Here is a 17,222-nt window from a genome sequence, read left to right as displayed (position 1 = left end):
TAATGAAGATCAAACAGGGGATCCCTGGGTGGCGCAGCGGTTTGGCGCCTGCCTTTGGCCCAGGGCGCGATCCTGGAGACCCGGGATCGAATCCCACATCGGGCTCCCGGTGCATGGAGCCTGCTTCTCCTTCTGCCTATGTCTCTGCCTCTCTCTCTCTCTCTCTGTGTGTGTGACTATCATAAATAAATAAAATAAAAGGCCACCTTTTAAAAAAAAAAAAAAAAAAAAAGAAGATCAAACAGGACGACGCATTCAAACATCCACAGTACCTGGCACCCAGATTTACCTTTGTCTTTCTTTATTTTATTAATTTTTTAAAGATTTTATTTATTTGACAGAATGAGAGCATGAGCAGGGAAAACAGCAGGCAGAGGGAGAAGTAGGCGCCCCACTGAGCAGGGAGCCCAATGTGGACCCCAGGTCATGACCTGAGCCAAAGGCTGACACTTGACCAGCTGGGCCACCCAGGCACTCCATCTTTCCCTTTTAGAGCGCAAACTAGTTATCCTCCTCACTGCGGTGCTCAGTGATACTTTGCACTTCTTCCCCAGGTGGCCCTTGAGTGAGAAAGCCATTTCTCTGGGTATTACCACTTGTTCTTATTTTTTAATCCCTTGGGTCATGATTTGGTGTTGCTCATTTCCACATCTCAGTACAGTTCTATTACTCAGTAAAATTAATGTTTAATGATTTCATTAAGAAAATTATTTCCTGTGTTAATGAATATACCTGCTGGAACTTTTTTCTCTTTCTTTTTGTTACATGATTGGGTTCTGAATTGGACACATTTCCCACAGTGCTGCACTTCACAGGGAATGGGGTGTGGGAGGCACCCCAGTTACCTGGGTGTTTTGGGAAATGAGGACTCATTGGTAACCTCATGCCATTATGCATTCATTTTCTACCCTGGCAACTGGCAGTTATCATGTAATCAGACAAAACATTGGACACCCTGGGAGAATGGAATCTCACAGTTAGTAAACATGGATGCAAAAAAGAGTTGGACTGTCCTCTCTATTCAGTGGAAGACGGTAGTAGGGAGTTTTTATCTTATGAATACTTGCAGTTTAAAGATTTATTTATTTGAGAGGGAGACCGAGTATGTGAGTGGGGAGAGGGAGAGGGAAACTCAAGCAGACTCCCTGCTGATTGTGGAGCCTGACATGGGGCTTGATCTCAGGACCCTGAGATCATGACCTGAACTGAGACCTAGAGTTGGACGTTCAACCATCAGAGCCATCCAGGTGGCCCTAAATACCTACAGCTTAAAAATCTGGGACCTAAGGTATATCTGTGGTGTATGCAAAGAGTCTATCACAAAAACTACATCTTTGACTTCAAATCTTAAAGTGCTTCTTGCCTTCATCCTTCAGGTAGAACGTCATGACATGAATACCCTAAGCCTGCCCCTGAACATTCGCCGAGGGGGGTCTGACACCAACCTCAACTTCGATGTACCAGATGGCATCCTGGATTTCCACAAGGTCAAACTCAGTGCAGACAGCCTGAAACAAAAAATTCTGAAGGTGACAGAGCAGATAAAAATTGAGCAGACGTCCCGCGATGGGAATGTTGCAGAGTATCTGAAACTCGTCAGCAGCGCAGACAAGCAGCAGGCTGGCCGTATCAAACAAGTCTTTGAGAAGAAGAATCAGAAGTCCGCTCACTCCATTGCCCAGCTACAGAAGAAGTTAGAACAGTATCATAGAAAGCTCAGAGAGATCGAACAGAATGGAGCCTCCAGAAACTCGAAGGACATTTCCAAAGACAACCTGAAGGATCTGCAGCACTCCCTGAAAGATGCCCACGCCAAGTCCCGAACTGCTCCACACAGCACGGAGTGCAGTAAATCAAGCATGCCCGGAGTGTCCCTCACTCCGCCTGTGTTCGTCTTCAGTAAGTCCAGAGAGTTCGCCAACCTGATCCGGAATAAGTTTGGCAGCGCCGATAACATCGCACACTTGAAAAATTCCTTAGAGGAGTTCAGGCCCGAGGGGAGTCCCCGGGCCTACGGGGGCAGCGCGACCATTGTGAACAAACCCAAGTATGGCAGCGATGATGAGTGCTCGAGTGGCACATCAGGCTCTGCTGACAGTAACGGGAACCAGTCCTTTGGAGCCAGTGGAGCCGGCACGCTGGACAGCCAGGGCAAGCTCACCATGATCCTGGAGGAGCTGAGAGAGATCAAGGACACCCAGGCACAGCTGGCCGAGGACATCGAAGCGCTCAAAGTGCAATTTAAGAGAGAATACGGTTTCATTTCACAGACCCTGCAAGAGGAAAGATACAGGTATTTCAGATTATTCTCTTGGAATTCTTTTAGAGGCATGACTTCAGAGAGATTGCCTTCTTGAAAGTGGTATGCTGATAGTTATATTTTCCATGAATGTGGATATGGATGAAAAAAGTTAAGAATCGACAGTTTTTTCCCATACTTCATAGTTCTACATTTTATAATTTGTGACTTACAGTTTGACACTTTAGAGAAAGTTGTGTCTTTTAACATATCCCTATATAGTCTAGGACTTGTGCAGACTAAGCTCCTGATTCAGTAGACTCCTGTTACAAAGTTTCATTACACTAATTCACCAATCTTTTCATCTTATTTTCTTTTCCTCCCTAATAGCTATGTCAAGTAAAAAAAAATTACTGCATTGTTCAACAAGGTAGATTTTCTTTGATACTTCAATCTGAAAGTCTTTACATAATATACAGTTTTTTATATATACTGTATCTTGCCCAATAAACTTTTCAACTTAGGAGTTTTCAAAAGAAATCTTAAGAGTAAAGTATAAATTCAAATCTTGTGAATTTTTTTTAGCTAACTTTTTACTTTATTTATTTGAGAGAGAGAAGGAGAGAGCCCAAGGAGGGGAGGGGCAAAGGGAGAAGCAGGCTCCCCACTGAGCAGAGAGCCTAATGCAGGGCTCTATCCTGGACCCTGAGATCGTGACCTGAGCCAAAGGTAGACACTTAACCGACTGAACTACCTAGGCCATTCCTAAGTTAGCTAATTTTATTTTATTTTCTTAAGATTGTATTTATTTATTCTTAAGAGGCAGAGACATAGGCAGAGGGAGAAGCAGGCTCCCCACGGGAAGCCCGAAGTGGGACTCAATCCCAGGACTCTGGGATCATGACTTGAGCCAAAGGCAGATGCCCAACTACTGGTGGCATGAGTCACCCACATGCCCTGTTAGCTAATTTTAAAAGGTGTTTTATATGCTGACTTTTATGTACTTATAACTTATTAATAAAAATATTAATCAAAAGTGACTTCCCACCATTTTCCCAGTAAAAAGATTCTCCAGAGTTTTAGGTTTTTTAAAGATTTTATTTCTTTTTTAAGTAATCTCTATACCAACATGGGCCTTGAACCCACACTCTGAAATCAAGAGTCTCACACTCCACTGACCAAGCCAATCAGGTGCCCCCCAAAAGATGTTTTTTTTGTTTTTGTTGTTGTTTTTTTGGTCAAAGTTAATATCTTGACTTATAAAACTGTAGATTAAAAAATTCAATACCCATTACATATTGTAAGATTAAACTTTAAATTTTGCTTACATATTTTATATCTCCTACATGGTTTTAAATGTATTAATTTAGAAATGTGGCTTTTTTTTTAGCTCTTATATTTAATGAAACAACTTTTTTAAACTTTCAGCATACATCTTTGACTTTAGTTTCTTTATCACACAACTATTTTGGGGTCACAGGTTTTCCAGCAAACACTGACTTTAATTCCTTCTGAATAGTTTGGGATACAGTACTCTTTGGATCCAGATTTTATCTCAAGTCACAAATACTCATTTACATAAATGTAGGACAGTTTTTGTTCTCATTTGTCATATAGTTACATTTGTGATCTTCAAGAGTTAGCCACTGACTGTATTGCTTGCAATAAAAGATCTTTTAAAAGGCTTTTACACCAAAATTTGGATACCTATGAAGTCCTATCTGAGAAGAATCCTTACATCTGCATTAATTTTTTTTTTACTCACTTTTTTCTTGAGGTATAATTGACATATAATGTCTCAATCTCCGTCCCTCCCTCCCTCTTTCTCTCTCTCTCCTTGTAATGATCCTATCCGGTGACCTATTTAAGCATCTAACGCTGACATTAATAGAAGTCATTTCAGATTAATGCATTCCCCCCAAATGCTTCCTGATTTCAAATAAACATTATTAGTTTTTGAATATAAGACAAATCCCTCTTCTTTGAGGGAAATGGGAGATAGGAACAGGAATCTTTGTTCTTATGTTACTTAAGATTTGGACTTTTGGAAATGCCACCCAATAAGCCATTTATAATTTGTAATGAGCTTTAATTTTTTTAGCAACATTTAAGTTTCAAGAGCTGAAGCATGTTTTCAGAACTAGAGTATGTTTTGGGAAATGGTGGAACTGGTGGTAGTGTAGAAGTTGGCTCTTTCCTCAATGGGCTCTCTGGCGTGTGAGACCTGTACCGGTGGACCAGAAGACACCGTGCAGGCAGGAGAGGGGGGCCGCACTGGGGTGCCAGCAACTCTTGGTCTTGAGCGGGATCCCAGACAGCCCTGTCCCTTGACCAGCCCTGCTGAATGCGTCAGGTGTGTCCTGTTGTGTCATCACCTCAGCCGCTGAAGCTGCTCGTCCCATGTGGGGGGGAATAAGCCAAATCTGGTGTGTGTGGGACCTCAGGAGTGAGGATAGAGAAGTTCAGATGGTAGAAACCAGTGTTACCCAAAAGCATGTTCCCTGTAGATAGATGTACTCTTTTGGAAACCTAGTCTTCCAGAGAATGAGAACAAGGAGACCTTTGAAGTGTCACTCTCAGAATCAGTCCTCTCTTTGCAAAGGTACGAGCGGCTAGAAGACCAGCTGCATGACCTGACAGACCTGCACCAGCACGAGACCGCCAACCTGAAACAGGAGCTGGCCAGCATCGAGGAGAAGGTGGCCTACCAGGCCTATGAGCGCTCACGGGACATCCAGGTACTGCCCCTCTCATCATCAGCCACTCACTCGGGCTCTTCCCAGCCTTTACTTCATTTACCAAACTGTAAACACATGACCTGAAAGCCCTAAAGGATTTCTGGCACGTGAAGCAAGATGTTTTCTCTGCACAAACATTGTCCACCTCATTAACCCCATTAGCCCGTGTTATAGATGTTACTGACTACAGAGGCTATTCTCTGTAGCCTCAAAACTTTTTTTTTTTTTTGTTAACAAATATTTATTATCTACCCAAGCCCATCACCTATAACCTCTTTTCCTCCCCCGCTCCCATCACCAAAATCACTAAAAATTTTTAAACAGGGCAAACCTTGCCTTCAAGAAGCTTACGGAGTGAGTGGGGAATCAGGATCAGGTCAACTGCCAAACCACTCAAGAAAACACGAGCAGGGGCCAAATTACATCGCAGACAGTGAAAGCCACAGGATTCAGGCACAGTGTCCAACAAGCTCGGAACTGCTGGGGCAGTTGGTCATTTCATGGTCAAACATTGGATTTCAGTCTCAGGTCTGCCACTTACCAGTGGTGTAACCCTGAGCCTTGAGTCGGTTTGCTTGTCTGTAGAATAATAGCTTCAATACCTGGAAGAATTTCAAGGACTTGAGTGCATACCATGTGCCATTCGCTAGCAAAGCACTTTACAAGGCTCTTTTTCCTCCCCATCGACTCCTTGGAGCAACCCTCTAAAGCAGTTCCTACTATTTTTCCCCTTTCTCAGATGTGGAGACAAAGGCAGGGAGGTTAAGTGCCTTGGACCTGGTCTCTCTCGCAAACAGTCCTTGAGTAACGAACATGAATGAACGTCCAGAGAGGGTGGGACCTGAGGGATGAGTAGGTTCTGGATGGATGTAAGGAAGGGTTTGCTGAGTCACTGTTAGCAAAGGCATGTTTCAGTGTGAATGTGCTGGGAGCATTGTAGTGGGACAGCCCTAGGCTTCTTGAGCGCTTTTTTTCCCTGCTACCATAGGGTCTCTTTCTTTTCTTTTCTCACAGTTTTACTGAGGTATAATTGATGTATAACCTCACATTAAAGGGTACAACGTAATGATTTGATATATTGCACAATGATCACCACGGTAAGTTTAATTAATAACATCCATCACCTGGGATCCCTGGGTGGCGCAGTGGTTTGGCGCCTGCCTTTGGCCCAGGGCGCGATCCTGGAGACCCGGGATCGAATCCCACGTCGGGCTCCCGGTGCATGGAGCCTGCTTCTCCCTCTGCCTGTGTCTCTGCCTCATTCTCTCTCTCTCTCTGTGACTATCACAAATAAATAAAAATTAAAAAAAAAAAAAAAAAAAAACATCCATCACCTCACCTAGTTAATACATTTTTTTCTTGTTACAAAAAAGTACTTTTAAAACCTACTCTCAAGACACCTGGGTGGCTCAGTGGTTGAGCATCTGCCTTGGGCTCAGGTCGTGATCCCAGAGTCCTGGGATCAAGACCTGCATTGGGGTCCCCACAGGGAGCCTGCTTCTCCCTATGCCTATGTCTCTGCCTATCTCTCTCTCTCTGTATCTCATGAATACATAAGTTTAAAAAAAAAAAAAAAACTAAAAAAAAAAAGACCTACTCTCCTGGCAGCTGTCAAATATGTAATACAAAATTGTTAACTATAGTCACCAAGCTGCACATTACATCCTCAGGAGTTTTTTCTCTTATAACTAGAAGTTTGTACATTTTGACCACTGTCACCCATTTCCCTAACCTTTCACTCCGTGCTTCTGGCAACCACCAGTCTGTTCTTTGTTTCTGTGAGTTTGGTTTGTTTGTTGTTTTTTTTTAGATTCTGCATATAAGTGAGATCAAAGAGCATATTTGTCTTCCTCTGCTCGACTTGTTGCACTTAGCATCATGTCCTCACAGTCTGTCCATATTGTTGCAGATAACAGGATTGCCTTCGTTCTCGTGGCCACATAATAATCCATTGTGTATATGTATATCTCATTTTCTTTATTCATCTATTGATGGACCCTTGGGTTGTTTCCATGTCTTGGCTATTGTAAATAATGCTGCAGTGAACATGGGGGTGGGGATATCTTTTCTAGAAACTGATTTCATTTCCTTTAGATTTATACTCAGAAGTAGAATTGCTGAATTTGTATAGTAGTTCTATTTTTAATTTTTTTAAGACTGTGTATTTATTTATTTATTCATGAGAGACACAGAGACAGAACCAGAGACATAGGCAGGGGCGGGGGAGCAGACTCTACACAGGGAGCCTGATGTGGAACTCAAGTCCAGGACCCCCAGGATCACGCCCTGAGCCAAAGGCAGATGCTCAACCACTGAGCCACATGGGCCTCCCACTATTTTTAATTTTTTAAAGAACTTCCATATGTTTTCCATAGTGACTGCTGCAGTTTACATTGCCATTGATCTTCTTTTTTAAAACAAAAATGTAGACTTTTCAAGTAGTGCTCAGTTTTATTTTTACAATGTTTCTTTGTAGGCAGTGGTTATTTTCTCCAGCCCCACTTTATGAGGGAGAAAACTGAAACATGAAGGGAGATTTTTTTTCCCCACAATGTGTGAGCTGGAGTTTCAGCTGCCCACGTTCTGTTCTGCTCGTTGTCGTGGGCTGGGAGTGTGTGCCAGTCCCAGGCATCTACGTGGACAGTTCTGGGAGCCAGAGCATCAGAGCTGGTAGGAAACACTTGCCTGTGAGATCTGGGGCATGGGTGACCCTTGAGGGACTTGTGTCCCTGCTCTGGTTTAGGAGACTCATCTTCACCGCTGACTGGTTTAGGATTTGACCCACTTAAATGTTAAGTGTTGCAAGGTGAAAACGGCGCAGTCAGTTTTATTAGAATATTCTGTTTTTAGAACATGTCCAGGATGCCACTGGATTATGTCTAAATATATGGTTTTCTTCTTTAGGCGAGAGTTTGGGTTAATATTGTTCTTCCTTTGTCAAGGAAACCTACTTTAGTTTAGGGCTAACAGGTAAGATAAAGGGAGGGACTTCACCAGAGGCAGCTTCACAGTTTAGAAGAGTTCACTTGAACATCTTTCAGGTTTTGTCTCTAACTCAGAAGCAGAAAGAGAACGTCCGCGTGAGTGAAGTGACTGGAGAGTCGTCTTAGTTAAGATCGTGAGAATCCTGGCTCTGCCGCTCACTGTGTGACCCTGGACGAGCTAGCTCCCTGTGCCTCAGTTTCCCCATCTATAAAATGGAAATATCAGTGAGCTTCACCTCAAAAGGTCGTCAGGAGAATTAGGTGGGATAATACAGAGTACTCAAATCTTTGCCTGACGCATAACAGGCAGTCAGGAAATCAAGGCCGGCCGTTTATTTTATCATATTGGTGAGTGACTGTTCCTCGGGGCTTTTAGCGATCAGGCCTGCTCGGCTTCATCTTCATCCTCAGTTCTTGTTTTGTTCGTGCAGGCTGGGCTCCATGGGGCACAGGCTGGTACAGGTGGTGAGGGTGGCTATTGCTCACAGAGATGCCACGGTTTTATGAAATTGAGATTTTTTTTTCTATCAGCCTTGAATTCCTAATTTTAAAAAGGCTTACGGATAATTCAGTCTGTTCTCTGTCCTTATCCCCTGTAAGTTAAACACTGGATTCGAGCAGATACTAAATAAAGATCGTGGGGCCGAATGTCTCTTAGCGGGTGCTACAACAAAAATTCCTTGCAATTCACTCCTTCATTTTATTGGATTTTTTGAGGGGGGGTTGGGGATTAAAAACGACAGTTCTAAGGCAATTCACTCCTCGGATCACTCTTTATATATATAATTCATGTACTCAATTAAAGATGAATGAATTTGCCAAAATGCTGCTCTTTTGTTCTGTCACCTTTTCCATGACGTGTCTGAAACGGGGAGAAATGGTGGGCTCAAGCATTTGAAAAGAATGCACGGTTTCTGGGATGCGTGCCTGCCGTCATAGAAAGCCAACACTGCCTAGAACGTGAAGATCTGAGGAAGTTGTACCTCCCCTGTTGGTGACTCATGTAATGGAAGCCACTGTGACAGAGACCCCCGATCTTGGGCACGGAGAGTATATTCAGAAGAAGAAAAGCGAATCAGTGTCCCAGCTGTTATGGTGGGTTAGAACCTGAGAAGATGGCTGTGTTGGAGCTGAGCGAACACGTACTGGCAGGGGAGTCAGACGGCAGGCTAGTGAGCTCAGAGAGGCTCATCGTGCCACCTCTGGTTAGTCCTTTCTTCCCAGGACACACAGGGTCCTTCTCTCCCGAGCCTCACCCCTGTCCCTGGTTCGAGGTCTGCGCCCGGCTTGTGGCTGCCCTGTGCTGGGGAGACAGCAGGATGGCCCAGTCCCCATCCTCCCGCAGCTCTGGACTGTCGCTTGGGTTGGAAAGGTGGGGGAGACTTCACCTCCTCTGACGGGGCTGGGAGAGCTGCCCCTGGACATGATAGTGGAGGAGATGGGACCTGAAGGGGGAGGGAGAGCCACCGGTGAAGGGGGGAGTGGGGAGGCAGACATTTCAGACACAGTACAGAGGCCCCAAACATGCTGCTTTTCCGAACTTTAAAAAGCCTATATGGCTGAAGCGTGGTGAGCCGGGCAGGGGCTGGCATCATGTGAGGCAGGAGATGGTGGGGGGAGGACAGAGGGGAAAGAAGCGGACCCCCAGAGATAGACACTGGTGGTTGCATCGATGGGGCTGGTGACAGGGGAGAGGAGAGGGGTGTCTGATAGGAGGAACTGGGTGGGCAGGGTGCTGTGCTGAGGAGAGGAACAGCAGAAAGGAAGCAGTGCTGATGGCAGGTACAGGAGAAGGTGCAGTACATGAAGCCACATTTGGACATGTTGCAGCTGAGGTGCTTTTAAGAGGCTCAAATGAGGAGGGGTGCCCGGGTGGCCCAGTTCATTAAGCATCTGCCTTTGGCTCAGGTCATAATCTCAGGGTCCTGGGATGGAGCCCTGTTCCGCGGGAGTCTGCTTCTCCCTCTCCCTCTGCTCCTCCTCTCCCCTACTCCTGCTTTCTCTCTCTCTCTCAAGTAAATAAATAAAATGTTTTTGTTTTTGTTTTTAAAAAAAAGGAAGCTCAAATGGAGATAGCAGGGACGCATCGTAGATACGTGAGTCAATCTTGCAAGAGATCACTGGGCCAGAGAAATACTTGGAATCAGCTGTGACTTAGTAATTGAAGTCTTAGAAAGAACAAGAGGTAGGGACAATGTGTAGGAATGTGTCGCCTTGGACGTTGTTCTGAGTAACAGCATTCAAAGAGCAGGTGAAAGCCGAGTTGCCCCATCAGCCCTGTCCCCGTCCCTTCTCCTTCCTCCTCCAGAGCCCGTGGATGGCTGCCCGGAGTCTGAGCGGTGGACGGAAGGACTGCAGTTGGAGATACCACCTACTCTGTGGCTGGAGGCCGTCACCTCCAAAGTGGAACCCCACCGCTCCTCTCGTTTGTCCCTGATGATAGCAGCACATGCCTGTGTTTTATGTCCTTTATTCCAAATACAAATAGACTCAAAATACTCACCTGTGAGCCCCCACATACGGTATTTTATGGCTGTATACACATGCTCATGTGGTCAGGAATAACAATAAGTGAGCCTCGGGGTTCTCGTATTCTTTGTCTTCGTCATCGTCATCATCGTCATCGTCAGCTTGGCTGTTTGAAGCTGCCTTGGCATGGAGCATCCTGAGCTGGGGGGCTTTCATTCGTGCATGTCTAAGCACGTGCTCACACGTTGCCCATGATCTCAACAGCGTTTGACCCTCGCTCTCCCTCTTGCCCACAGGAAGCCTTGGAATCCTGCCAGACACGCATTTCTAAGCTGGAGCTCCACCAGCAAGAGCAGCAAGCTCTGCAGACGGACACCGTGAACGCCAAAGTTCTCCTGGGGAAGTGCATAAACGTGATCCTGGCCTTCATGACCGTCATCCTCGTGTGTGTGTCTACCATCGCCAAGTTCATCTCGCCCATGATGAAGAGCCGTTTCCACATCCTTGGCACCTTCTTTGCCGTGACGCTCCTTGCAATATTTTGCAAAAACTGGGACCATATTGTGTGTGCCATAGAAAGGATCATAATACCCAGATGAAGCCACTGGTCCCTGTCTCCAAGTGCTTTCACGTTTCTGTTTTAAAGAAAACTCTGTGCATACTACCAAATTTTAAAATGAACAGTTATGCTGACTAGAGACCACCAGGCCCGGGCTGTGCCTTGTAAATAACTCCCATTCTCTTCACGTAGTAGCAACTGCCACTCAGCCCCTGTACTTGGTGGACATGAATCCATTGCAGAGCCTTGCCCGCATTGCTCACTGCCTTAATCAGACCAGATTTCCTGCCCACCTGACTAGCCCAGCATGGTAAACCTCTGTTTACCTAGCATTTGGCATAATCAGTGTGACCCATGAGAAAAAGGGTTTGAAGCCTCTGTCTCTCTCCCCTAAGTCTCTATCAAAATTGAGCTTCATGGTTGCTCATGGTTGCATTTTCCCTGAGTCCTGCAAGCAGCAAGGCTATGACAGGACTTGCGGGAGGGAAGGAGTACGGGCGTTGGCCATGGGAGCGCTTGTGGCCTCCAGAAGCACAGCACATCCTGTGTAATCCATTCTGCTTGGGCACAGGTGACACGAGGTACCCTGCGTTCCGAGTGGTCAGGTGCGCGTGGTCCATCATAACATAGACATCTCACAACATACCCGTTTATCCTTCGGAAGTTGAGCTTAGATGTTCTCTTGCACTTTAAAGGGTAAGACACGAAGATTTAGGGGTAGGGCTTTTGCCTTCTTGCACCCAGGGAACCGCACACCTAATTTTGTTCTAAGGGGCTATGGAATGGCTTTCCTACAAGCATGTAGAAGTGCTTCCAAATCCCACCCCAAACTGTGGCCTAAACATTACTGTAGGGTCCTGTAAGCACTACTCTGGAGGTTTGCATTTCAGCAAATCTTAATTGTGATAAACCCCCTGTGAGGATGTGATTCTGCTTTATTCACTGGCCTTGGGAGGGTTATAAAGCTTACTGCACAAGTGAAAACAAATGATACTCATGTCTTGGGTTTCTTCTTCTTCTTTCTTCTTTCTTCTTTCTTCTTCTTTCTTCTTTCTTCTTCTTTCTTCTTTCCTCCTCTTCTTACAATAGAATTGTACTTTATAAAGTGAAAGTGCCCTGAGGTAGGAGCGCGCAGGAGGAAGACAGGACGTGTGGTCTGATGGGGTGGCAGTCGAATCAGTGGGAACAGTTCACCTGGGTCAAGACTGAGAAGATCCTCAGAGGACCTGTAAGACCAGCCAGGATCAAATCAATTAGATCCCGTGTCCGCACCACAGTTGTCCGTTGTCTTTCTGGGTCTCCCTGACGGGCCTCAGTAATGGAGTGGCCACGCTCTCCCCTGGAGGCGAAAGCACGCAAGAGTTCACATCTCTCACCTGTGTGGGCGAACGAGGCTCCTCACTAATTTCAGCCCAGATGCTACTTCTCTTGAAATCTTTTTCTCTCTGTACCTAATGGAGACGAAGATAGAAGATTTTAATGGAAACTGCTGTTCAGTCCCTCCTTCCACCATCCACTCTGTTATCTGAAGGCGTAAAGATGTATGTTAGTGTACATTTTCTTCCAGAAAACATCGAATCGCCTGGATTTAAATTAAGTGCAATATTTTGCGAACAGCTGCTCTTAGGGAAATCTCCTGAAAAAATGTGACAGTGTGCCATGGTTTGAGAGAATGGAATAGTCGAGCATTTGGTACAAGTCCAGTGTGTGTGAGACTCAGACTCAAGCTTTCTTCTTCTTTTTTTAACCATACACTGAGTTCCGTGGTTTTACTAAATTCACAAACTTAGGCGACTATCCCCACTATCTAATTCTGGACTCGAGCTTTTTAAAGCAGTCACCATCATTTCACGACATCTCTGGCTGTTCGTATTTTGGATTCAGGAAAGAAGGAGCTACCAGCCCCACCCCACCCCCATCCCATGGCTGTGTCCCCTTGCACTGTCAGACTCTCCCTTGTTCTGCCAAGTTGGCGGTAAATACACTGTGATCCATCAAATCCAGGGGACAGAAAAAGAGCTCCAGATCCAGGGAAGAAAGGGAGAAAGAATGGTGTGCTTGCTTTTGCTTCTGTATTTTAATGGCCAGCATTCCCCTTTGTCAGTCTCCCTTTTGCTGAGGGCCGGATGTAATGTACGCCCTTGGATCAAGTTGGGTTCTGGTGGGTGCCTCTCGGGTTCTGTGAATCTTTCTGAGGCCCTTTGGATGTGCCGGTGGTTGCAGTGGACGAAGATGCTGCCGTTAGTTTAGAGAGTGACATGGCCAGCCCTTGAGATTAAGGCTGCGGGAGGACCCAGGACGTGGACCTGCCCCACAGGCCACTGTGCTCCACTCAGCATTGGCTTTGACACTTCCCAGACATGCAGGTCAGTGTGTCTCCTCCCCACGGAGAGAAGTGGGAAAAATGGAAAGCAGCGCACTCCGCCCTCTCCAGTCTGGAGCGGTTACAGAAACTGCTAGAAACTGGCTCTGTTGTGAAATAGCCTAGGGTCTAAATCACCCCACCTGATCATGACTTCTTTGCACAGAATTTATATTTCCGGTGATTCTCATTAGATATCAGATAACCTTATTTTCACTTGGGTAGGCCCAACCTATGTGGCTTATTTATTTTAGAGTCTTGTTGAAAGTTTATTAATCTTTTTAATAAGCTGATCTACTCCAAGGAGACCTTTATTCTCTGCAGAGTCTATTGTTCTCTTCTTAAGGAATAAATCCTGCCATTGTATGTTTTCTTTCCTGTGTAAGGGGACTCAATAAAATTTTACAAATTATTCAATTAAAACTTGTAATCCAGCTAGGACATTTCCTGGAATTGGCTATCTACGCTTACGTCAACTAATCCTTCCCCCCCACCCCCCACCTTTTCATGGGTTGTAAACATCTCGTACGTACCTAAACCTAAAGATAAAATCAGTTGTGTGGTGGGCAGGCACCTGCTCACTTAGCGAATTTAGTGATGATTAAAGGTATCAGACATTGCATTTTATCACAGGATTTTGTGGTGACATACTATTTTCATGATCACCATGACTATGATAGTTTGCTGAGGACAAAACAAGAACCTAAAAATACTCTCCTGTGGGTTTTGAACTGCTTATCCCAGCTTATGTTTTGAGTATGATCAAGCCCGAACAAAACATCCTCCTCCCCCCACCCCCCAAAATTCCAACCACAATGAAACAGCAAATAAAAGTACTCCATTGCTGATTTTGTACAGAGAATAGGATCAGTCCCAAGTTTCTAGCATGTACCATCAGTGGCTTTGCTTCTTTGATCACCATGAACTACAGAAAGACTAAGATCTTCTGAAAATCCCCGCCCCTTCTCCCATAAGGCAGTTATCCCTTTCCGTCAGTTAGCATCATTCTGCTTTGTCACTCTTGTTTTCATTGAAATATCTCCCTGCTAGGTATGTTTATTGCCCTGCCATTTCTCCAGCATATTAGGTTTAATTATGGGATCAATAACAGTGATGGGAATTGGATTCCCTCAGGCCACCTAATTATTTTTATCCTTTGGGGTTGGAATTTAAATACCAAATGGTTTTGCATCAAACAGGAACATCTTTTTGTTGAATCTAAGTATAGTTGTATTGGTTTGGAAGAGCATTTCACTATGCTTATTAAGATGAACATGTGTGATTAGACCTATTTTGCATATTTCTATAATTGTGAGGAGTGTGCCAGAGGTAGAGCAAAATGGCATTTAAAATTCAGAGCTTTATCTGGAGAGAAGTGTTTCAAAAAGTTTAGCCCATGTGCTAAGGAAGGAGTTGGTCTAAAAAGATAAGTCACTGAAAAGAATGATATTGGCCTATTTACATCAAAGGTAGTTAAGAAGCCAAAAGATACAGTAAATGCAAAGTTTGGTAACCCAGAAGATACAAAGCAAAACTAACCTATAATTTTCTAAAGTCAGTGCAATTATCTGTTTATAAGAAGCTGGAAAGGAATGTACCTTGATTGTTTTAGGAATAATTTGTGTGTTGCAATTTTAATTTATTTAAAACCTGTCTCCTGTGTTTGTCCTAAGAGAAATGTTTCAACAAAACGTGCTCTGTGTTTAAGGTATGTTTAGGCAGTAGTTAGCAGTTCTGAAAATGGAAACTAGAAATGTTTATTGTGAGGTGTTTTGCAGAATTTCTGTTTTGTGAGATACTATGTAGTTCCACGTCAGCCTAAAATTGTAAATTCTCTGTAGATTGTCATCCTATTCAAAGCAGGTGCCATTATTTTTTTAAATAAACATTTGATGTTAGCTTTGATGTTAAATAAAGAGTTAGGTTTCTTAAATTTTCATATTTGTCAGAGCACATCTCAGTAGCAAGTATGTGCGTGTGTATGTGTGTCTGTAAAATCAATTTTTAAATGGATTTTATTTTTTACAACAGTTTTAGCTTCACAGCTAACTTGATCAGAAGGTACAGAAATTTCTGGGGGTGCCTGAGTGGCTCAGTTGGTTAAGCATCTTACTCATGATTTCTGCTCAGGTCATGATCTCAGGGTTGTGAGATCAAGCCCCTGTGTTGGGCTCCATGCTCAACAAGGAGTCTGCTCAAGATTGTCTCTCACTCTCTCCTCTTCCATCCTTCCCACCTTCTGTCTTTCTGAAATAAATCTTTAAAAAAAAAAAAAACGGTCTAGAAGGTACAAAATTTCTCAAATACCCTGTCTATATACCTACATAACCTCCCCCTATCAATACCTTCCCCCCCATACACAGGGTACATTGTTAAAGTGATGACTTAAAGCCTATGCTGACACATAATCTCCCAAAGTCCATAGTTTATATAAGGGTTCACTCTAGTACATTCTATGGGATTGGACAAATGTAGAATGGCATATATTCACCATGCCATTAGTATCACATAATAGTTTCACTGCTCTAAAATTCTGTGATTCCCCAATTCATCCCTCCCCACTGGCCCCACTGCCCTGTAATCAATTTTTAAACTAACTTCAAGTCTGTTCCATAGGAAGTTGTTGGTGTGTGATGTATGGCTCATTCCTCAATCCCTGGGTTGGAGGAAGAAGGGTGATTTCTTCACAGTCCCTGGAATGCCAGGAAATGTATCCATTGTCATGGAAAGGGGGAATGTGGATGAATGCTGAGGACAAAGCAGAAGCCATCGTGAACCAGGACATCATCAAGAGTGAGAGGGCAGTGTGAAGACAGGTGTGTAGACAAGCAGGTGGTTGAGCAAGTAGACCCCTCTGGTGAAGCAGCCTGGTTAGTGGGGTTTCTCATTTGTGTGGTGCTTTGGTATTGACAAAGCATTTTATCAGACAGTAACTCCTCTGAACCAGTCCTATGACGCGAGCACCATCATCCCCATTATATCGATGAAATTGAAGCTCAGACACATGCACTTTGCCCAAGGTCACAGCTGGGGCAGGAGATTCTCGGTGCTTTTGTTTCTGATCCCGTCTGGTTACCCTTTGCTTCTAGTCCACTCTAGGCGTGGAGCAGTTTTCTTCTGGTCATCCAGTACCTACCTTCTACAAACAGAATTTTCGATGATGGAAAAACCCCATTATGGATCAGCCCATTCCCTGCCCTAGAAAGGAGCACATTTGAATCTTTGGAAATCTTACAGGATCCACTGTTCTTTTGTACACCTGTTGTTTTTTGATATCTGAAGATGTAAAGACAGGAAATGGAGGTGATTGCGTTGAATGTGTGTGTGGCCCAGCGTATTCCCAAATGTTGCTTTAGGGAAAAACACCTCACCAAGTCTGTATTTTCTTAAAAAAGAGATGGAGAAAACAATTAGTGGATCCTAGCTAATAATGAGTAAAAATAATGCTGTGGAATAAAGCAGTGCTTTCTCATTTTGAGTAACATATGGACTAACAAAAAGTCTGCTGGGGCTCAGAGTCACAACTTGACCAGTGACTTAAAGCCTAGTAACATTTCATAATAGCTTTTCTTTTCTGAAAGTCCTACTTACAGTTACTTTTTAAAAAAAATTTATTTATTTGAAAGAGAGAAAGTGTGCAGAGGGAGAGAGAGAGAGAATCTCAAGCAGACTCTGCTGAGCCTGGAGCCCAACATGGGGGCTCGATCCCACACCCCTGAGATCATGACCTGAGCTGAAACCAAGTGTTGGACGCTTGATGGACTGAGCTACACAGGCGCCCAACAGAGTTGCTTTCTGCTAGGTATGACCATGAGATGTAGACATGTACAGGACACACATGGTGAGACCAAACAGCACCTTTCTGGGCTTT

The 17,222-nt window shown here is 44.3% G+C and overlaps 1 protein-coding gene across 12 annotated transcripts in view; it reads left to right on the top strand.

The window, feature by feature from the left end:
• The window catches only part of TMCC3 (transmembrane and coiled-coil domain family 3), a 339,083-nt gene that overhangs the window by 247,187 nt on the left and 74,674 nt on the right, over positions 1-17,222 (top strand). For 11 of the 12 annotated variants that reach the window (XM_077845839.1, XM_077845838.1, XM_077845845.1 and 8 more), the window contains 3 exons: positions 1,377-2,293; positions 4,842-4,977; positions 10,727-15,288. In XM_077845839.1, the coding sequence (XP_077701965.1) occupies positions 1,377-2,293; positions 4,842-4,977; positions 10,727-11,029 (1,356 nt within the window). In that variant the 3' untranslated portion in view covers positions 11,030-15,288. Of the gene's footprint in view, positions 1-1,376; positions 2,294-4,841; positions 4,978-10,726; positions 15,289-17,222 lie in introns of those variants that run through there. The other variant, XM_077845847.1, reaches the window with a different exon arrangement.

The sequence above is a fragment of the Canis aureus genome, chromosome 13 (assembly GCF_053574225.1).
Source record: "Canis aureus isolate CA01 chromosome 13, VMU_Caureus_v.1.0, whole genome shotgun sequence".
Taxonomy (NCBI): Eukaryota; Metazoa; Chordata; class Mammalia; order Carnivora; family Canidae; genus Canis; species Canis aureus.
Note: the sequence above shows the minus strand (reverse complement) of the source record. Positions and strands in the feature narration are given on the sequence as shown.